This window comes from Barbus barbus, assembly GCF_936440315.1.
Source record: "Barbus barbus genome assembly, chromosome: 25".
NCBI lineage: Eukaryota > Metazoa > Chordata > Actinopteri > Cypriniformes > Cyprinidae > Barbus > Barbus barbus.
In genome coordinates this window covers 23,629,700-23,653,494 of record NC_136753.1, presented here as the reverse complement: position 1 = coordinate 23,653,494, position 23,795 = coordinate 23,629,700, and the positions used below count along the sequence as shown (strand labels likewise).

The 23,795-nt window shown below is 37.6% G+C and overlaps 1 protein-coding gene across 3 annotated transcripts in view; it reads left to right on the top strand.

Annotated features, from left to right (window-relative positions):
- LOC306845330 (E3 ubiquitin-protein ligase PDZRN3-B-like) overlaps window positions 1-23,795 on the top strand; it is an 88,101-nt gene that overhangs the window by 45,546 nt on the left and 18,760 nt on the right. The window contains exon 1 of one of the 3 annotated variants that reach the window (XM_079378053.1): window positions 23,056-23,369. The exons of the other annotated variants lie outside the window; for them this stretch is intronic. Within the exon in view, the coding sequence (XP_079234179.1) occupies window positions 23,298-23,369 (72 nt within the window). The 5' untranslated portion in view covers window positions 23,056-23,297. Of the gene's footprint in view, window positions 1-23,055; window positions 23,370-23,795 lie in introns of those variants that run through there. 3 annotated transcript variants of the gene reach the window in all.

Sequence of the window (23,795 nt, the reverse complement as noted above, 5' to 3'; positions counted from 1 at the left end):
TTTAGCCTTTCTTCTTCTCGCTGAACTTTATAAAAGAAGTTGGATGTCATCCAAGAAATAGTCTTCATTCAGAAATATGAGCACATCAAAGATCTTGAGATGTTAATTCAATTAAAAGCCAAGAGACAAGCAAACCGAGACGGCGAAATTAAGAGTTGCAGGGGGTGCAAAAGGATCTGCTAATCCCAGACGTGCCTTATCAGCCCTTGAGTCAGGTCTAGAGTCAGGCTCCAGCCCCCCTGGATCTCCTCCATCAGTGGGAATGCCTTTTATTCCACCCCACTGGTCTGACTTCAAAGGCGGTATGGGGCCCGTGGTCCACCCCTGCTGTATACCCCAGCTTTCATTAGAAAGCAGATTACCGCTAATCTGCTGGAGCACACCTGATGTTCACCCAGCACTGCCGGATGGGAAGCGGCTGTAGTATGGGTGTAAAGGGGGATTACTGTGATTGCGGAGGTCGCGGCATTAACTGTGCACTAGACCCGATCAGAGATCAAGGTGCCTAGTGGCTAATTTGTTAATTGGACACATGGGAAATTAGAGAAGGGATAAGTAGCATAGTAAGATGCTGATAAGTACAGTATTAAGGTATCATTTTTAACAGCTATCTTTTGAGCATTACACAGAAGTATTACCTCACTTATTCTTTCACATTGCAGTAGGTCTTTGCAGGAATGCATGATGTTACAGACATATTGATATTGGTAGATAAATGTGACTTTATTATTTTATTTTATTTATTTGTTTCTTTGTTCAGAGCCTGTAAGATTATTTTTTAACTGTGGCACATAGTGCTGGGCAAAAAAAATTAGATTGTTCGATTTTTTTTTTTTTTTTTTTTAAATGACTTCTATCCGATATTGATTCTCAAAAGCCATGAATCAATCTTTTCCGGTATTTATTTCAGCAAACATTTAAAACAAGATTTGATTCACGTGAATCTTATCATTAGTCTTCTCCACTAGATGTCACCCTCTTATTTACCTTGCGCAGTGTTACAACGGAAAGCCTGTCATTCATTCAGTTCTTATCATAGCAGAGATACTGTTTACAAGAATCAAGAACAAAGCAATGTGTGCAATTTGCAAAGCTCAGGTAAAAATCTTAAGTAATACTACAAATCTGCAAAAGCATTTGACATCACGCATAAGTCGCCATGATTTCCGCAATGAATGAATGGCGGATGGCGCGATGCACTGTTTTGTTTACTACACATACTAAAGCGTGGACGATGCTCGCAGTGTTCTCAGCTTCTGCCGTCTCTGTTTGATGGTATGAACACACGAATATCATCTCCAGCTGCTCTGGGTCTCACTTCATTAGCATTTTACCATTTAATTTGATAACTCTAACGTTATATCACATACACAGCAGCTGCAAATTCCTCACAGCAACCCGTCAAAATAAAAGTTTAGTTTAATGTGGAGAAACTGTGTCAGAAATAGTTTACTATTTAGCAGTCTTAAGACTCAATGTAACAACAATGCTACTACTAATAATAAATATTAATAAATCTTTGTTTTTAACAGTAAACCTCTGTTGTGCAGCACTTTGTTAGCCAAAAAAATAAAAGGGTTTAATTTTCATTTGATTAGGATAAATTAAATTAATGTTTTATGACTTCATCTGATTACCAGAAAAATTAAGAAATAATTTTATAGGGCCCCATTATCATTTAAGAAAGGACCCTATACAAAAAAGACTAGGTTTAAAATACAGGCCTGTGGCTCTTAATTTCTTTTTATTAATTCACCATTTGTAAACTGATGTTTACTGTTAATTTTTTTGAAATATCGGTAGCATTCATATTAAAACTCTATTCACTGAATGTAATGAAAAAAAGGGAATTGAACCTAGAATCGAATCAAATCAAGAGCTTTCTAAACAAAATCGGATCGAATCGGGACATCTGAATCGATACCCAGCCCTACCTTTATTTATTTATTTCTGCCATTTATATTTTTTATGTGCTTCTAAATATCATTAATTATCATTTATTTTTCATTTTGCAAATAATTCATTTATTTATTTTTTAGCGTACATGTTCACAAAGGTTGCATTTATCTCACGTGACCGAACATTTGGCCTGCATGACTAGAATCATTAGTGTCCACACATTTCCTGTTTCATGTCTCTGGGGTGATTTAGACCTGCGTTGTCCTTCACCGCAGCAGGCACACTGGGCGTAATCTTGTGTTAAGACTTAACAGACTGATCTGGATCAGACATTGATCTTTGCCTCTTGCTCGTTACACTCATATGTGATCCACACCGACCTTTGACCCATGTCAGCGAGGGGCGATATAATCACTCGCAGCTGATGGACATGTATATAAGGTGACTGCTGGAAGAGCTGAAGTTTTGTGATTATTGCACTATCCAATGTTAATCAATCATCGCAGCAAGTAAAAAGCGTTTCCCTTTGGCTCACAAATTCTTGAGTCTTACTGAACTCAATTTTTCCACAATGAAGTGGACAGAATTGGGATGTTTTAATTGTGATTATCCAAATAAAAATCCATTGCACTCATCAACCATTGGTCGATGTCTAGGATTTTATGGCTCTCTTCAGGTTTAGAGGGAGGTCTGTTGTCAGGTTACTGCATGTCCTGGCCGTATTAACCTCCATCACTGCGAGGAATGACTAACATCAGAGCCTTTCTAGTTAGAGAAGTTATTATTCCAAGTTAAAATGTAACCTAGTCCAAAGCAAAACATATAGGTAAACTGCAGGGAATTACAATGTAAAACATATGACGTATGCAGCCTTGTTTAGGCTAAAATATTGAAGTAGATCTTTATATTTTATGACGATAATGTGTTTTTTCCCATGCAAATGTCCAGATTTTGCAGTTTGGATGTGAGGTTTTTTCCGGAGTCTTCATGATATTGTCATCTCCTTCCTTTAATGTCTATAAGATTGATTTGGCTTTTGTTTTTAATGTTAATGAGGTGAAAGTATAATTGCTTATAAAAGTAATAGCATACCTCTTTCACACAAGCTGGCTAATTTAAGGCATCATTCATGTCTAAAGCACAAAAGTGAAACATTAAAGTCAGCATGAAATGGAAATTCACCCCATGTATTTTCTAAATGTGTCTTAATGATTTTATTTTGAATGATTCATCCATGCATATGGTTCTTTTTTTATTGACAAAAAAACAGAATTTTTAATCAAGTTGTCATAACTTGATATTCCGGTAAAACAAAACTTCTATCTAATTGATGTATGCCAGACTTCTCAAATAATATAGTTCTGCTTAAACCTTGTCTCTTTTGTAAAATTGACTGCAGACTCACGGTTGCCTCCATCTAGTCCCACCCTACTTTTTTATCTTTGCAGATATGCAAGATATGATCTGTTGCTACTTCCTGTTCTTCGTAATTTTAATACTTATGCTTAGACGTATGTTTAGATCTTTAACCCTATGCATGAAGAATGGCAGTAGCAAGCGCTGCTAAAAAAAAATAGTTTCAAAGGAGGTAGTGATGTCACTGTGTGTGGACTTATAGTTAAAGAAAACATAGTTTTTCCGAACAGTCTTCATTGCACTTGGCTTCATCCTAGTGCCTCACACATGAGAGGTATTTTCGGTGTGTGGTACCGAATGTTCTTCCAAGAAAGAGAAGTTTAGCAAAGCTAAGTTATGTATACTTAGCCTCCCTCCTCATATAAGCATGGCGAAACACTCACACAGCTCCGGTTGTCGTTGTGGACGCTGTTTTTTTGTATGCCACAGATGGCCTGTCTTCGAGGTGGTGGGGATTACTGGTGTTTAGGCAGGCCGGTTTGGGAAAGAGCTGTTTACTGTAGGCTGCTGGACTCCGTGCTGCCACGGCCACATTCGGTTCCCTTTCCTGTCTCCGTGAGGCCAAGCCACACACCGTACAGCAAGTAGGACACACTTACGCACAGACCCACACTTGTGCAGCGGCTGAGTTCTAATGCCACACAGACAGAAGAAAAACAGATATTAAGGCTTTATTTATCCTATTAAAACAAATAGTTAATGCAGAAATGAACATTTTGTTATCATTAGTAATTACAGACCTGCATTCATTGTTTTTTTTTCCAAGTTATTTAACAGAACGTTAAGGCTGCTCTTCTCAAAGGTATTAAAAATTATTCTAAAGCTTACTTTGGCTGTTTTAAAGACTCATACACTGTGTTCCAAGTCTTTTTGGACAAATTAAATTAAATCATCATTTGCTGAAAGCTTCCCCTCCTTTATAGCTCTCAAATTTTTAAACTTGGTGTCTGAAACATTGTTGGTTCTGATGTGTTGTGATTGATATGTCTGAATGTTCTGAACTGAATGAAAGAATAAATGAGACTTTGAGAGCACCTCTTTGTTGGACTTTTCTCACTAATTGTATCGTTCTTCTGAGTATTTAGAAGTATCCCACTTTCACAAAAATGAAAACTCTCATCATTTACTCAATACTCAACCTTCTATTGTGGCAAAACTGTATGACTTCCTTCTATTGAACATTAAAGAAGATTTCGAGAAATGTATCTCTTATCTGTTATCAGCATTGTTCAACGTATCATCTTTTGTGTTTCGCAGATGAAAGAAAGTTATACAGGTTTGGTGAGTAAATGATTAAAGAATCTTCAGTTCTCGGTGTTGCCGCTGCCGACATGGGGACGTTTGCATAACACCGCCCAAATGTATACGCAAAGAAAGAAGGCGTAACTTTTGCGTGAACTATCTCTTTAAAAGGGTAATATGACGGTGCTAAAAAGAACATTATTTTGTGTTTTTGGTGTAATGCAATGTGTTTACGTGGTTTAAGGTACAAAAACACATTATATACCACATACTGTACATTATCATTGCTCCTCTCTGCCCTACCTTTCTGAAACGTGTCAATGTTTTACAAAGCTCATCGTTCTGAAAACCACGTTGTGCTCTGATTGGCCAGCTATCCAGTGCATTGTGATTGGCCGAATATCTCAAGCGTTTGATGGAAATGTTACGCCCCTTATCATATTTGGAACAGCGAGAATAAAAGTTACGCCTTTTTTCTTTGCGTATACATTTGGGCGGTGTTATGCAAATGTTCCCTCACAGTGACGTAGATTTTTGGAGGCGTGGTTGAATGAGGCATTTTACACTCTAATAAATGCTGGGTTGTTTCAACCCAACTTTGGGTCAAATGTGGACTAACCCAACTTTTGGGTTAAAAATTAAATGTAAAAAAATTAGCCCAACAGCTGGGTTAGTCCATATTTGTCCCAAAGTTGGGTTGAAACAACCCAGCATTTTAGGAAGGTGTGGATGAGTCTTAAATTTTAGAAAGAATATCTCTTTATTTTATATATATATATCTTTGCAACTTTACGGATCTTATATATGCACGAACAGCTTGCAACACTCCAAAGACAAAGGAAAACATATGACCCCTTTAATACCTTACAATGACTATACAGGCCAAGTTTTTGAACTCTGAATAGGTGTTGCTGATGTCTGAATGTGGGCGGACGTGTGAATGTTTTTATGTTGTGATGTCGTACTGAGATGTTTTTAAGTCGTGACGTATTGTCAAGTATGGTGACCCATACTCGAAATTGGTGCTCTGCGTTTAACCCATCCAAGTGCACACACACAGCAGTGAGTAGTGAACAAATGCACACACACACACACACGCACACACACACACACCATGAACACACACCCGGAGCAGTGGGCAGCCATGCTGCGGCGCCCGGGGAGCAGTTGGGGGTTCGGTGCCTTGCTCAAGGGCACCTCAGTCGTGGTATTGAGGGTGGAGAGAGCGCTGGACATTCACTCCCCCCACCTACAATCCCTGCCGGCCGGGGACTCGAACCCGCAACCTTTCTATTACGAGTCTGACTCTCTAACCATTAGGCCACGACTGCTACTTGGCTTCAATAAAATGATCTTTCTTCATTGGCTAGAAGGCTTTGAACTATAACCCAGTTTTTGTGGTACGGTATGTTTGCATAGTACTTCAAACTCTTTCAAAAGATGACAGAAAATGTCATGTTTTCATGTTTAAATTAGTTTTTTAGTTTGAGCTATTTCAGGGATACACATACAAACTTCCTGCAAATGCTAAGCTCCATTGGAGACAGAGGTGTGTCTGTGCTGCATGATGGGAGAGAGATGTCTGTGTGGCATGGCATGGTTGGGTAACTGTACACATACACACAAACATTCCAGCTGCACTCCGGCTAGAGCCTCTGCACCCAGGTGCTTCCTGTCTTTAGTTGGAGTCGTAAGAAAGAATGTAATAAACCTGAAATGAACTGAGATATAAGCTGGACACTCTTACACTCTCATAGTCTCTCATATGTCTTGGGTATATTTATAAGTAAGGGTGTATTTATAATTTTTTTGTTCCCAGTAAGAAAGCATTAAATTAATAAAAAAGTGACAATTAAAAACATTTATAATGATGATTAAAGATTTATATTTGTAATAAATGCTGGTCTTTTGAACATTCTATTCATCAAAGCATCCTGGGTGGGAAAATACTAGTTTCCAAAAAATATTATGTAGCACAAATGATTTCAACGTTGATAAAGAAATATTTCTTGAGCACCAAATCAGCATATTAGAATGATTTTTTAAGGATCATGTGACACTGAAGATTAGAGTAATGGCTGCTTGAAATTCAGCTTGCCATCACTGGAATAATGTAATATAATTACTTGTATATTATATAAATATGTAATATATGCAATTTCAGAATATTACTGTTTTTATAATATTTTTGATCAAATAATTGCAGTATTTTCTTTCAAAAGCAATACACATCTTTGAAACTCCAAACTTTTAAACAGTGTAAATATTTAATATTCTATCTATGCCATTGCTTAATGTTCTGAATCCATTTCACTGTTTTATATAGAATGGATAGAAGTCATTTATTAAATTGGTTTGGCATATACTTATAGTGTGCATTTCTTGCTTGCACTCTCGAATGTTGACAACCTGTTGTGAATTGAATTGTTTTGAATTGATTGAAGCATGAATGAGATTTGAGAGCTTCTCTCTCTCCTTCTCTCTCTCTCTCTCTCTCTCTCTCTCTCTCCTTCTCTCTCTCCCTCTCTCCCTCCCTCCATATGTTGTGTCAAATCATTGACATCAGACTTGTCACTCGTTTATGTGTCTAGGTTCATGGTCTTAAAATGCTTAAAGAATGTTTGTATCCTTGAACGCAGCCTACTTTTTCCGACCAACAGTGAAACTTGAAAGCTGAAAAGTGAAAACTGCTCATGCTTCCTTCATTCTAGATCTGTTTGCCTCATCTATGTCCAAACACAAACACTGTTAGTTCAAGCATTATGGTGGCAAATATTACATTACCATGTGTATTTTCCAGCAAAGTGCACCCAACTCTACATTGCACAACTGTTTCTGTCAGGGCGCGAGGATTTACGGGCTGTTAGGTGCCAGGTGTGCAGTTACTGTAAAATATTTATGTGCTCTCTGAAAAATGTGCTTTGGCGCTTGAGTTGGGCTGTTGTCTGTTGAAGCAGGTCTCTGTTGACCTGTTACAATGTCTTGTTTTTAAGAGACTGAGGGAATGTGATGTTGTTTGCCCAGCCTTCGGGACCAGCTGGATTCAACCATTGCAGTGGAGGTGAATTAGACAGGAGGAGAGGAGATCCCTCTAGTGGACAAGTCAGTGCAAATTATTTTTCAAAAGCATTCAGAGCACTCCTTCTTTGCAGAATGTATTATATTTTGGGTATAGATATTTCTGTGCCTGAATTGTGATTTAATGACTGATTCTTGCTTGAATAATCATATTGTAACAATTAATTAAAATGTTTAAAAAATTAAAAATAATAATATTATATTTTTTATTTTATATTCCAGTTAGTAAACATTTGCAAAAGTAAAATAAAACCTTTAGTACTTTTATTATTTTTATTAATTCATTCATTTATTTGAGTGAGAATTTGAAAGAGATGGGACCTTAAATTTGTACTTACATTTGCTAATTTGTCTTTTCGCCATTGAATGTATGCCATGTATGTCAACACTCATAATCACCTCCCAAAGAGTTACTGTGGTGTTGCCATGTTTCTCGGGGCAATACCATAATAGTAGTCTTTGAAGTACATTGAAGTGCCATATAAATAGCATGGATGCACAGTATAATGATCATTTTACCAGTGTTGTATTATGGTACCACTATGGTAAACATTAAAGTGGCAGAAAGATAGTGGAAGCTATTTGCAATTATTCTCTTTAATTTGGTCATGCATGAGCAATAATTGTATAAATGACGTAACTTCAGTTCAGTGATGAACAACAAAGCTCAGCATCAGTACATACTTGAGGAAAAAAGCAGAATTTTTTTTGTGCAGCTGTCATTGTAGTGGCTTTACGCTGTGTGATTCACAGGCTTTTATCTCTGTAGTTTCTGACTTTCTTTTCTGAGAGCCATTGTGTTTAATATAGGTTCTGTCTGTGTTTGAAGAGCTTGGATTGTAAGGCAGACTGTTGCGGTTTCTGACAGTGTTTGTTAAGTTGAAATGTACTATTGTATGGCTTAAGGAATCTGGGGGTCAAGCTCAGAGCAGACAGTGACATTTGTTGTGTATCCGACCCCAAACAACCAGCAGACATCACATAATGCTCTTTTGGTTGCCTCAAGGGCTGTTTAACTCAACAAACAGTTAATAGAAAGTTCAGCCGTGCTTTTGTGGAGATGAGCCCATCTGTCTTTGTCTAAAGATGAGAATAATGCAGTCAGAAGTGATAGAAAATGGTCTTACAGTTGTTTTTCCAACATGAAATTTTAGAACAAGTAAGTAATTTAATGATTTATTCCTGATATAATTTTAAAGGTTATCCTGTTTAAGGTGATTCAGTATAATTGACCACATACAGTGGCATTGCTTTTTCTTCACTCACAGTAGTGCAGATTTTGAATGCAAAAAGATGCTGTAAGGAGAAATTGTGGATAAACTAAAGATTTCATTGCATTTAGTAGAAATAATTTAGTTTCTTTAGGATACTGTGAGACAGATTCAGTACCAGCATGGTCAGACAGAGGGTTAATGGCCACACAATGCTTTATTTAATTTTATTTTTGTACATATAAATTAAAATGCATTAAAATAATTTATTTGTGGATTTTTTTATTATTAATATTATTTGTAGTAGTATCACTAAATGAAAATAAAAATGTATTCCTTTTTATGGCTAAGTGCTCTTGATGTTTTAAGACATGCTGTTTGGAAAAAGTTTGGAAACGCCCTAGAAAAGCGGGGTTTTGGACAATATTGGCATGAATCCTTTTTAATTTGTGATAATTTTGCACTGATAAGGGACAACACAAACTACGAAAACATATTTTATTACATAAACAGTTTATACAAGTTTAAACCAGTAACCAGGCATCACAGCTGGCAAAGGGGCATGTCTGACCTTGACATGTATATATTGCCATTATTGTGTTTTATTGCTGGTCTTCAATGATAATGTCAAGTTATTTAATGTATTTGCACCAAACAATTATAAGGATTTATGCTGATATCGTCCAAAACCACACTTTGCCAGGGGTGTTTCCAAACTTTTGGAGGGCAGTGTATAATATATAATAATAATAAACTTTATTTTCTATAGCGGCTTTAAAAGTAGCATCACAAAGTGCTTTACCAAGGCATACAGAAAAAATACATTGAGATTGACAATTAGAGAAACATATCACATATATGCTAACCGGAAAAAATATGTTTTAAGAGAAGATTTAAAAAGACTAAGGGATTCAGCCTGTCTAATTTCAGTAGGGAGAGAATTCCAGAGTTTTGGTGCCACAGAAGGGAAGGCCCGGTCACCCATAGAGCGTAAACGAGTTACAGGAATATGTCCAGATGGACTCAGAGGGGGTTCATGAGAATGAAATCTGAGAGAGATTCAGAGGGAGTGGAGTGGGTAGAGATGAGAAAAATCCACCTAGTGAGGGAAGAAAGCAGAACAGAAGAGCATAGAAAGAAAGAGTGTGAGAACGACAGAAGTTCACAGACTTAGAGACAGGTAAAGAAAGAACCTTCAACCGAAGATAAAGAGGAAATCGCATGGGAGAGCATGGAATAACAGAGACATCCTGAGGAGTGTTGTGTGTGTTGTGATGAGTTCCGGGAAGATTTATGAGATGCTGTTGAATGTAGCAAGCAAACAGTAGACCTCCTCCACCTTCTCTCTCTTTCTTTCCCTCTCTATCTGTCTTGCTATGTCTGGGATTTGCTCTCTTGTTGAAACTGTTTGCACAGATTCTCAGTTTGCTATAAACTCCCAGACACTGTCAACTTTCCACTCTGTTTTCACTCACATACATTTTTTCCCCCTTCTCTTGCCTTTTTCACACTCTCGACATATTCACACCCATGATTCACCTTGGTTTGAAGAGGTTTGTCAAATATCTAATTTCTTTTTTTTTTTTAAGAAGCAGGATGCCGTAAGATGATGAAAGTTCACAGTGATTCAACAGCATGTCTTAAAGCACCAAGAGCACAAAAATGTGTTTTAATTTAGTGGTACTACTACTAATAATAGGAATAATATATAGTAAAACTATTAACATTCTTTAAAGACTTTTATTATTATTTTATGTATAAAATAAAACATTATTCATTGTTATTTATTAAAGACAATGAATGATATGAGAAAGCAGCAGATACCAATAACATGATCACTTTTTTCCTGAAAAATATACAGAATTGATCATTCCTTTTTAGTTAAATTGTATAAATGTAAAATAATATAAATACAAATTCTAATATAAAATCTGATGTAATATTACTTCGTATTTAAAGTACATATTATTAACAAGGAAAACGTTTTTTTTTTCTTAGCTGTAACCTCCAGAGTCCATAGTTCCCCCTTCACGGTATTCAGAGCAGTGGGGTTTTTAATGGACCTTTACCCCCCCACCCCCCACCCCATCATGAATATGTTGTTACAGCACTCTATCTAAGCGTGTTACCAATAGGGGGAGCTAAAACTTAAAAAATCATTTCTCCTATCACTGCTTTCTCTAAAAATCTAGTCCCAATACTTTAAGTGAGATATTAATAATAGTTTGATTATATTCTCATGTACTCTGCAGTAGCTTCTGTGTGTATAGACATTTCATAGATAAGTATTAATGCCATGCTCATTCGTCTTTTTTTATATTACAGGTAATTCACAGTATGTGAAGTCTTGTAATTCCAAGATTTTTGTTAGGATGAGAGTATAACTGTGACATTTCAAGTCAAGTCGATTCTTGAGTTTTATGCAACCTGAAAACAAATTCTGAGATTACAGTGGACAGAGATCAATGCATAAGGTTTATGTAAATCTGTGCATTAAACCAGTTCACTGATTGGATTTGTGACATAACCTTAAACTAATCTCTCGTTTAGCTGCACTGAACCTCTTGTTTGCTGACGCACTGGTCAGTTTATGATGGCTGAAACTTCCATTCTGCCTAACCTGGTTCTACAGTGAAGCCTTTATAATAATCAATAATTAATTAATTAACTACTATATAATAATTAACTTAATAATAATCGCATTACAGAACAACAAAATACCCACTTCACTTGAGCTCTGTCTCTCTCCTCATATACCCAACGACATAAAGACTGCTCTGAGGGAATATCTAGACTTTAACTTGCATAACCACAGCAGCAATCACATTTTCTTTAGTTAGCTTAGAGGTACATGTTCTTTAGTGTGATTGATGCCCTTATCATGTTATTTCTTTGGTTCTACCTCACTGGGTTGTTAATTAACAGTTTTATATGATGAACAGGTTCACAAGCCAGTCTATAGCGCTTTTAGGTTTTTTGACATTATGCATTTGTAAATTGTTGGTGTGTGTGTGTGTGCGTGTGTGTGTGTGGCTCCCTGCTCACCTGTTTGCCTCATTAGGGTGGGGGGGTTCCCTGCTCACCTGTTTGCCTCATTAGGGTGCTGGTGTTTGGTGAGCTGTGAAGAAACATCAAAGTGGAGTTGTGGATAATGAATCTCCATCATCCTCGAGACACTAATAATACAGAACATAATAGCACTCTTCACTCCCCACTGGGAGAAAACGAGACAGAAAAACAAAGATAGGAAGAGAGGATGCGGGAATTTGAGGAAGCAAGTGAACTCCGTTAGTTTAGGAGATTATAAACACAATATCTTTTCCAAATTATTAGTCTGATGGACACCATATTCAATCAATCACCTAGTCTGCAGACTAAAATGCAGAATATAGATAGATATAGGTTTTGTTTGCTTGTTCATTGATCATTGATCACTTTTTATTTATATTCATGCACCATTCATGCTTTTTGGGGGTCACTTTATTTTAAGGTACAATTCTTGTTATATTAATGAACTATTAGCTATGACATTTGCCTCAATAAACAATTAATTACTGCTTAGTATGGTAGTATGGTAGTACAGGGAAGTCGTGGCCTAATGGTTAGAGAGTCGGACTCGTAATCCAAAGGTTGCGGGTTTGAGTCTCAGGCCGGCAGGGATTGTAGGTGGGGGGAGTGAATGTCCAGCGCTCTCTCCACCCTCAATACCACGACTGAGGTGCCCTTGAACAAGGCTCCGAACCCCCAACTGCTCCCCGGGCACCGCAGCATAAATGGCTGCCCACTGTTCCGGGTGTGTGTTCACGGTGTGTGTGTGTTCACTGCTGTGTGTGTGCACTATGGATGGGTTAAATGCAGAGCACGAATTCCGAGTATGGGTCACCATACTTGGCAGTATGTCACTTCACTTCACTTCACTAGTTATTGGTTAGGATTAGGGATATAGAATATGGTCATAGAATGTGTTTTATAAGTACTAATAAATAGTCAATATGTTAGCATGCTAATAATTTCTTTCCCCTCAAGACAATGTCCATCTGCTGATGATCTTGCTGATCAACCAGTTTAGATGAGCTAATGACTATAAAGGACCAAATGTGACCCATTAGAAACCATTAAACACCTTTGCCGGTTCTCCTTGCACACTGTGGTTTATTTCTGCACATTACATTCTGACTTAAAGGATTGGTTTAATAATAGCTTTAATTCATAAATGCACCCTGGAGCTAAATATACATGTAGGAGCAAATTTGATTTGGGCAATTTCACATGAAATACGAATGATTTCAAATGTAGAGCTTCATGTAATATTGCTGTTATACACCAATTATTGTTTTTGCCTTATTTTGTTTTGTGTGCTGTTCTGCTTCTATGTGAGAGCTGTGGATCAGCTGCCAAGTGTGTGCTTTTTTTTTTTTTTTCAAAAAGGTGGCTGTATTAGAGGGCCATGGTTGAAGACCCTTTCTCTCCGCCCCATCACATATCTGCACACACCCTCACATATAACACAACCCCTGAAGGCCCTGCGGGGTCCCCGTGTCAACATTTGAATGGCGGGTACAAAGTTAGAATTCATTGTTATGGTTTCTGGGGGAAAGATGCAGAACGGCCACTGTCACTCACCCGTTACGCTGACAATGAAGGGGGCTCCTCCTGCCCTCTTCCCTTTGTGTCCTCATTGAATTATGGCACTGGTTCTCTTTGTGTGTTCTGGCAATAGTAATTGAAAACATGTGACAGAAAAAGCAGTCAGGAGAGAGAGGATATGCCTCACTGAATATGACTCCATTAGAGAAACCAAAGTCAGAGAGAGAAGCAGTGATTAATATTACAGAGAGAGGCTGGGTTGCATGAGTATGGGGTGCAGTCATAAACCTGATGGCTTATGGGTAAAAGTTTTCTATCTTTCAGTATTAATTTCCATAATTTTAATTTTAGTGTGTTTTATATTAGTTAAAAAATTGCATTGCCAATATCAAATTGAAACTATATACTAGAAAAAGCATTGCAAAATCCAATCATTTGGAAAGTAACTTAAAATCACACTATACAATGATAATAATAAATTTTATTTCACTTATCATTATCCTTTAATAGGATGTTATTTAATTAACATTAAATAATGTTAAATATTATAATACATTACCTTATTATTAATATAATACTTTATAAGTATAATTACACAAGTAATTGTAAGTGGAATTTACATGCACACACACACACATTTATACATTTACTCAGAAATTGCTACTAAATTCTACTACAGTTTATTACATAGAAATGGCAAGTAACACATGCTCCAACATTTTTTTATGTACAACTTAGAAAAATCATGCCCCAATATTTTTTTTAACTATGTACAAATCACCTTTGTATGTGTTAAATAAAATACAAATAACAATGTAATAAATAGAATAGTCTCCTCCCTCTTGTGCTTATTATTATCATTATTTAACAGCTATTGTAGTCATCTACCCTCTTCTCTGGTGTTTGTTAAGAGGAGTTCAGGTTTTCATACAAGTGCCAAGTGTGCATATACCAGCATTTGACATAAACTGTTCCTTTTGATATCTTAGACAGCATGAAAACTATGAACTATAGATCTAGTTATAGTTTAATGCGTTAACACACTGATTAGGAAATATCAGCCCAGTAGCTCACAGACAGTAGGGGGTTTTCTCCCCTTAGGCATTGAAGTAGTTGTGTATGTTTTGTGCAATTGTGTAGCAAATATTGGTAGAGACTTTGGTTGAGATGCTCATTTTTCTATTTGCAAAACACTCTCTCACTCTTTTGCTCACTCACTCTCCCTCTTTCTTTGTCAGGCAGCCGACAATGGTTAAGACACTCCTTCGTTCCCCTGCTTAATGGAGTCTGATGCCCCTCTAACTGAGCCATAGTATTGTATGCCATAATGACAGCATTTGCAGAGTACTTCAGCACAAGTGACGTTTGAATTGGCTGAAAATTATAGGACCTGGGGTTTTTTAAAAGCTTCAGACAGCCCCCCCCCCCCAAATCTCAGCCCTGGAAGGAGGGGCTATGGGAAGACTAGGGTAAAATTATCTTCAAACAAACAGGCAGCTCGCTGTGGCTGTGTGGGGACAACGGCTCTTAGGGAATTAGAGCCACACTAATAACCCTGGAGTAAGAGAACACTGCGGCGTTCGCTAATGGGGAAACCGCCTCTTTGTGGCTGGCGGTTCTCTCTTAAAGACATTTGAAAGAAACAACAAATACACTCAAAAGCTCCCAAATGACAGTCTTGATTAGCATTTGTCGTTTTTCTTCTGCTTTTGAAAACCGTCTTCAAAGCGCTTGTTAGTTTTTACCACACACAATTTTGCGTCATTAGCACTGGTGTAGTAATAAGGCTGTTTAATCAAAATGTTTTTAACAAAAATCTAGCTGTGTTTGGTTTTGTTTCATCATTGTGTTTGATGGTATATTTGACTCGACAGAAATCCTTCCATGCACGAATCAACCAGAACCTTTTTATGCATGTTCTTAAAAAGTCAATATAAGATTGGATTTCCTTTTGGAAAATGAGGCGTTAAATGATGGCAATTGTTACAAATGAATTTTTCGTGCAAGCTAAAATGATTAGAGACTGCAGTCTGAACCCCAAGACAACCCAAGGTGTTTCAATAAGGAGAGGCAAAACCGAGGTGAAGATTTGATAAATTGCACTTTGATTGTTATCTGATTATACTTTGACATGTTATCCAATTTAAAACGTCTTGCTAACAAGATTTGTATTGTCTGGAGTGGATCTGTCTGGAGACAAACAGGCAGGTAGTAATGATGCCACAAAGTGAGCTGATGCAAATGAAATTTGGAATGTTCAGATTGGCTGCGATTGTCATATTGTGCGCATTTTTTATTTTCAATGTATTCTAATGCAACAGAACAGTTTTTTGTTTGTTTATTTGTTTTTTTTAATGCAAAAAAAAAAAATAGTCTCTCTAACACTAGTGTTCTCTATTGTTTTTCTATTCTATCTATTTGTTTTATTTTATTTATTATAAAAAAATAATTCTTAATACATGTACTGCGTTAGACTAAGCGGGACTTGTCACAACACTTACATATTATTGCTCTTTTGTTGGTTCTTTTGTCCTCATTTGTAAGTCGCTATACTTACATATATACACTCACCTAAAAGATTATTAGGAACACCTGTTCAATTTCTCATTAATGCAATTATCTAATCAACCAATCACATGGCAGTTGCTTCAATGCATTTAGGGGTGTGGTCCTGGTCAAGACAATCTCATGAACTCCAAACTGAATGTCAGAATGGGAAAGAAAGGGGATTTAAGCAATTTTGAGCGTGGCATGGTTGTTGGTGCCAGACGGGCCGGTCTGAGTATTTCACAATCTGCTCAGTTACTGGGATTTTCACGCACAACCATTTCTAGGGTTTACAAAGAATGGTGTGAAAAGGGAAAAACATCCAGTATGCGGCAGTCCTGTGGGCGAAAATGCCTTGTTGATGCTAGAGGTCAGAGGAGAATGGGCCGACTGATTCAAGCTGATAGAAGAGCAACTTTGACTGAAATAACCACTCGTTACAACCGAGGTATGCAGCAAAGCATTTGTGAAGCCACAACACGCACAACCTTGAGGCGGATGGGCTACAACAGCAGAAGACCCCACCGGGTACCACTCATCTCCACTACAAATAGGAAAAAGAGGCTACAATTTGCACGAGCTCACCAAAATTGGACGGTTGAAGACTGGAAAAATGTTGCCTGGTCTGATGAGTCTCGATTTCTGTTGAGACATTCAGATGGTAGAGTCAGAATTTGGCGTAAACAGAATGAGAACATGGATCCATCATGCCTTGTTACCACTGTGCAGGCTGGTGGTGGTGGTGTAATGGTGTGGGGGATGTTTTCTTGGCACACTTTAGGCCCCTTAGTGCCAATTGGGCATCGTTTAAATGCCACGGCCTACCTGAGCATTGTTTCTGACCATGTCCATCCCTTTATGACCACCATGTACCCATCCTCTGATGGCTACTTCCAGCAGGATAATGCAGCATGTCACAAAGCTCGAATAATTTCAAATTGGTTTCTTGAACATGACAATGAGTTCACTGTACTAAAATGGCCCCCACAGTCACCAGATCTCAACCCAATAGAGCATCTTTGGGATGTGGTGGAACGGGAGCTTCGTGCCCTGGATGTGCATCCCACAAATCTCCATCAACTGCAAGATGCTATCCTATCAATATGGGCCAACATTTCTAAAGAATGCTTTCAGCACCTTGTTGAATCAATGCCACGTAGAATAAAGGCAGTTCTGAAGGCGAAAGGGGGTCAAACACAGTATTAGTATGGTGTTCCTAATAATCCTTTAGGTGAGTGTATATATGCAGTATATGTTGGTTTACCACCAACACTTTTATGCTTAGGTAGAGATACTTCAGATTTGATTTCATGGTGCCCTCAAAGGCAAATAAAAGTGAAAACGGTTAAAGATACATAATTGTCATGGTTCAGCACCACTCCATACACACTCGTACAGCTCATATAGACAACATCTGGCATTTATTTTATTTTTTCAAATCCTATAAATAAGTAATCAGAGTAGAAATGTACAGGGTGTGTCAAAGGTAATCCCAAAAGCCTGTAGTAGAGAACGTATCTCCTACAAACTCCTTGATCGGCTTGCAGTGCATAAAATGCTTGGAAGACTAAACAGATTATTTTCTTCTTCTTTTTTCCATGTAATCATCTCTGACTGGGGTTGTTCAGATGTCGACAAGGTTTTTGTGTAACCTCTATGGCCCCTACTGTCCTGTTTGTGATATTTCAACCATTATCGATAGCTTGCTTGTGTTTCTGAATATTTGTAAGTCACTTTGCATATGCTAAATGAAGATAGCAAAATCTAATGAGGACTCCTGATTGGCACACCAGGGTCTAAATTGTAAATCACCTCATTCGACATCTACAAGTCTAAATCATGCTTGTACTAATTTAAGATCAGACGTTGTTGATTCTGCCGTATAATCAGATTAAGTGATTCTGAAACAGAGCAAAACTGATCGAGAAGCAGCTGTGCTTTTGTAAAATGCTTGATAAAACTCTTGCTCTGCGCATTAAGAGCCACGGGCTGAATATGAAATCTTTTAATATCCCATCTAATAGCAGTGGTGACAAGCATTGGGAGTTAGTTCCGTAAAGGAATGTCATGGCATTTAGATAATGAACCGTAAATATTGTTTTATTAGGCTTGGGTTTGCGAGTGAGGAGGTTTTATTGTGGCAAAGGTTAGGCCCTGATTTTAATGCCCTTATTATAGTCGTTAATTCCGCTTTGTACTGGCGAGGGCAGATGACTGCTCGCTGGAACCCAGCCAGGGCCGAAGACATATTAGATGTGCCAGTCAGAGGCTGAGAATGAATTTACCTCAGTTAAGACCCACCTCTGTCATCACCTCTGCCAATTTATTCACATCTAAATCCGTTTTTATCCTCTCAGCGTGGAGTCTGACAGCTTTTCACTATCAGTTGTTCATTTACTATGAGTCCCCGACCCCATTTCAGGACTCTTTCTGGCTTTGTCACTAGAAAAGTCCTTCCAAATGGTTGGTGGTGTCTAATAGTTTCAGGTGTGTACTTTTGTGGCCGTGTTGTGAGATTTTGTGATGGCTTTTGAAGACAGGATTTGCATTCTCTCTTTGTCTCTCTCTCTCGTTGCAAAGCATCAGCATCAGCAAGGATCACTTTTGCATTCCATGCCACTGTTTTTCAACAAACATTATGAATTTATGGAGTTACATTTATTGCACATATGCATAGTAGAAGTATCGGTTCAATGTCATATTAAATTAAATTTAATATTTTTTGTTTTTGCAATCATGAACTGACTTTACATTGATTGTATATTATCTCTCATTCCACATATTTATTTTGTAGCTCCATATTCTGGACGATTGAAGCACAAGCTCGTGTCATTTAAACTTTCAGAGACCGGTAAAAATGCTCCCAGAGTTTCCCCTCATCATCTGGTGTCTGTCCATCACTGCGGTGTCCTCTTCTCCCCCACCGTGTCTAACACTCTTGCTCTTTACCCTGCTATAAAAGTGTGATGAGCACCTTTGAATCTCTCACTCTCTTCCTTGCAGAGCTTAAACTGTCCGATAGAGAGAGTGATAGTGTGACATTTAGCCTAGCGGTACGTCAGAAATGCCGGGGCACGGCTCCATTAACTCCCAACCACACCTGGACTGAACTCTGATCTCCAGCGCAAGGTGCAAGAGATACAGCTTGTCATGTACAGTCACTGAGAAAAAAAGCGGGTGTTTCAGACTAGTTTATTATACTTTTTTAGTTTAAAAGATATAAATGACTTTGAATCCATGTAAAAACATGTTAGACCAAACTATATTCCCCCCAAAATGCAAACAGAGTGTGAACAGTTAGCCTACATATTGAATCTTGTTGCTAATTTGTTAAGGGTTTGAAAGTTCCCAGCATGAAATACATCATGAATAAGCTACGTGGTTACTGTTAAATGATAAATGTTTTGCTATTCGCTGACTTATTTATGACTTATTTATGCCCATGTTATTACTAATATTATTAATATTTTGTCACTTTCTGGTAGTTATTGAGGTTTGCATGGAAATCTGTGCAATCGTATACATTTATTGCCCATGTGTCTTGGCTTATAAGATAATTTCTCCTTCAGAGGTAAATATTGCAGAGCTCACTTCATATTAAGCAACATAAAAAAAGATATATATATATATATATATATATATATATATATATATATATATATATATATATAAAAGAATGCAACAACAACTTATTAGAATTACAATATATGTGTGTGTGTGTGTGTATCAACAATCAACAACATGAAATTCAGTCTGAAATGAAAGCAAGTACCTCCTTAGGGTTGGATTCAAAGTGTTGTTTTTAACAAAGAATTCAGACGACTGAGATCTCCTCTGCCCCCGTTGTGGCTGTTAAAACATCAACAGAGACAACTGTTAAACCGGTCCAATGGGGCCACGGTGAGACATCTGGAGGAGCAGGCGATGAATATGAATGTTTGCATCAGAGCTTAGACCCTGAGCAGGAGGACACTGCTCTCCCAGTGCCGGTGTTGTCTTAATTAAAGTGGGGATGATGTAGCCGCCCCTCCTGTCAGCTCACCTCCTCTCTGGCCCTTCCTCCACCTCCCATGTGGCTCGTGACACCCCAAGAAACATCATTATCTGTGACTTGGGCTGCTGCTTTTGTTTGGCTCAGGCAATAGGAGCCCTACATTCACTGATGGCCATTTTTATCATTTTCTTTTGTCCTTTTCTTTACTTAACTTTCTTTTTTTCTTTCTTTTTTCTTTTTCCAGAATTTAAAGATCAGTAGTCTGGAAAAAAAAAAATTCCCCAGGAAGGCGAGATACACTTTTGGCACAACAACAATTAATTACCATGACAAATATGTTTACAACATATTCATTTGTACATAGTTGTGTGGTCAGCAAATGATTAATGAAGACGTTTTGTTGGCATTAAAGCTATTAAATTCTGAATTTGCTGAAATTTGCATCTTAATGTAGCACACTGAGAATAAAAGATGTGAAGTAAAATTAGTAAATGTGTAAAGTAAAAGTAATTTAGCAATGTAAAATATATGGGTAATATTTTCATGGAAATATTTCATTTTTAACCTATTTAGCTTTATTATTATTATTAATATATATTAAATGTAATATTTTTTAAATATCAAAGTTATAAAAATAAATTACATTTATTCATTTAGCAGACCCTTTTATCCAAAGCGACAAATACAACATGCAATTCATCATAAAGAGCAAATAAGCACAGGGAGTGCTCGTCATACAAAGTTTCAGATATAAAAAAGAGGGATTAAGGAAAAGTGAAAGCAAATATTTTTCATTAGGATAATTGAAGAGTATATTAAAAATGAAAAAAATATATATTACTTTTATTGTCATTCTTCTTATTTTCATAAGAAAATATGAAAATATTTTATTATTATTCTGTTTGAGTGTGCAAGTGTTTGTAAAGTTTAAATGTATGAGAGTCGTGCCTGTATTGTAATCTTCAGGCTGGAGGTGAGATCAGTCGAGAGTCTGTAAATCTCTTCGATCATTTCAGCCTTAAGCAGGTCAGAGGCTAATCCATACACACATACACTCTCCTATCAAGGCCAAATAATACAATACCTCTAGGGACCGAAGATAGAAACATGAAGATGATGAAAAGAATGAAAGATGTCCAAATGATGATACCATGTCTTCAAATAAACCATACCCTCATCATCTCCTCGGCATGATGCCTCTTGCAGTCCTTTGTTTCCTCCAGGAGCTTTGATAACATATTTTGATCTCAGACATTCAGGGCTGTCAATCATTTCAAAAGCAGAGATGCCATTAAGGGATTATGCTTACATAGAGGACATCAGGACTGTCCAGGAATGATGTGAACATTGGAAGAGGAATGATCCTATAGAGCCATACTGGGAAATGGCAGGAAACTGGGACAGTTATATATCATATGGAAACATCTGGTCAGAGGAAATCCCTCCTCTGCCACCAGATTAAACGTAAACATGCATACAAATACACTTCAGTTCTCATCATAGCCTTTCTCACAGAGGCTGGTAGGAAAGGATGGTCCATGCCTATGCTGCTTCCTATGCTGCTCCCTGATGGCACATTCCCGGTCAATGAGATGATAGCTCATGCAGGGCAGAGGCAGCTTAAACACACGTCTGAAATAATATTTTCTCATCTGATAACCCTGAATATACAACAAGACAAGCCATTCACATTCCTCTGATATCTTTGGAGTGCAAAACGTGTTTATGAAAATACAGAGACGTGTATGGAATGTGTACAAACATTCAGCTGTCATGCCACAAAGAAATAACATACTCTATATTTTCAGACAGCATTTGAAATACTCATTTGATATCATCTCCTTTTGTGTAGTTGACATGTATGTTATATTTCCACTAGAGATGCATGATACATTGGCCAATGATACTCACTCAAAAATGAAAATGCTGTCATTAATTCATCACCCTCATGTCGTTCCAAACCCGTGAGACCTTTGTTCATCTTTGGAACACAAATTAAGATATTTTTGATGAAATCCGAGAGCTTTCTGACCCTGCATAGACAGCAAGGGATCTACCACGTTCAAGGCCCAGGAACATAGTAGAGACATTGTTAAAATAGTCATACATCAAAATATAATAAAATATATATTTAGTTATTTTTTGACTGGTTTGTATTTTTAAATGTGTATGTAATAAAAGGCACACATTGGCAGCAGTCATTAATTTCTGAGGTAGAATTATTGCTAAATTGTAGTTGTTTCACTTAATGCAAGTGATTCATTACAGTGGTTGAGTAAGAGTGCCTACTAGGAACCTGTTGTACAGCGATTTGCAAAATGCCCCGTTAGTTTATGAAATTATATCATAGTTCCCCTTGCGTGAATAAGAAACACTGCCCCAGCATGGTTTGACATCCTTCTAATTGGCACTTATGTTTGGTTGGCTGAGTGGCACCACAGTGGTGGACATGGTCGATGCCAGGTCTGCACTGCCCTATTGTCAGCTATGGTGCCGTAAAGGGCAACTCACGCATTAACGGGGAACCAAGAGCACAGTGTCGTTTTGCATCAGTCACCTCGGCCTGGTCCATGAGGCGAAAAAAGAAACGTTCGGTCTGTAGATTTGTTTGCTTGGCTGTCAGCCCACATATTAGTGGAGGAAAAAGCCCCAAGGATATCCCTGATTATTATTTTGTCATTTTGCATGCTATAAACCAAAGGTCAGAGAAATAAAGTCGAAACTAAATGTTATTTTTTAGAATTCTTTAAAATTCAATTATCCTTCATTATTAGTGGAGAAAAGAAAACATCTTTTGATGCATTAACAATTATTTGAATGACTTGTCACAAAAAATTGCAATTTGCATAATTATCAGACCCCATTCAGCAGTCACTGCTGTTGGTATTATGCTTTTGTGTTTACATGTCAGGTGGAACGAGTAATGAAGTCATCCTCAGCAGACTGAAATGCACCCAAGTCACCATGTACACACTGCAGCACTGTAGGACAACCCCCTAATGAATATGCAATGAGGCTGTGCTTAATATGCATAAGTGGGTGTGCATAAGTAGAGGGTTGCCCGTGTAAGCAGACAGATCCAGAGAGGCTCAGACCTTCATGCACATACTCATACTGAATGATAGTTCATGCTGCAGAGCTTGTGTGAAGCTTTCAGAAGAAAGAAAGTGAGAAACACTGAAGGAGGAGGAGGAAGAGAAAAGACAAGGGCATGTGAAGAGGGCATCCACATGTGAAGGAGCGAGAGAGAGACAGACAGAGGGAGGGAGCGCACTGAGTTCCTGCTCTCCTCCAAGAGTAAGACTAGATGGTGTGATCTGGCCATGATGGGGTGCAGAGTTTGTACTCTACAGAAGCCTCAAGAGCAATACAAACTCCTTTATGAAGTATGCCAGGTAACTGATCTCTTTTTTTATTTTCTTTCAGGAAGTTGTGTGTGTGTGTGTGTGTGTGTGTGTGTGTGTGTGTGTGTGTGTGTGTGTGTGTGTTTTTTTATATATATATATATATATATATATGTATATAACTTGCAGTTATCTATACAAATTCTTAGTCGTTGTAGTGTTGAGGTTGGGATATCTTATATTGAGTTTGACAGAGTTTATGATCATTGATTTTACAGGGTTGATGTGTGGACATATCTCAGTTCCTCTTCTCTCATTAGAACAGCTAACTTTTCCATTCTGAGTCTGATTGTCATTGTTGTGTGTTTATAGCTAACCATGAATTCGGCATGGCTAGATATTTAGTTTGACTCGACTGGTGGTTGGTAGAAAGGGAATTATTGAGAGGGAAAATCCTATTTTGATATTCAGAAATAA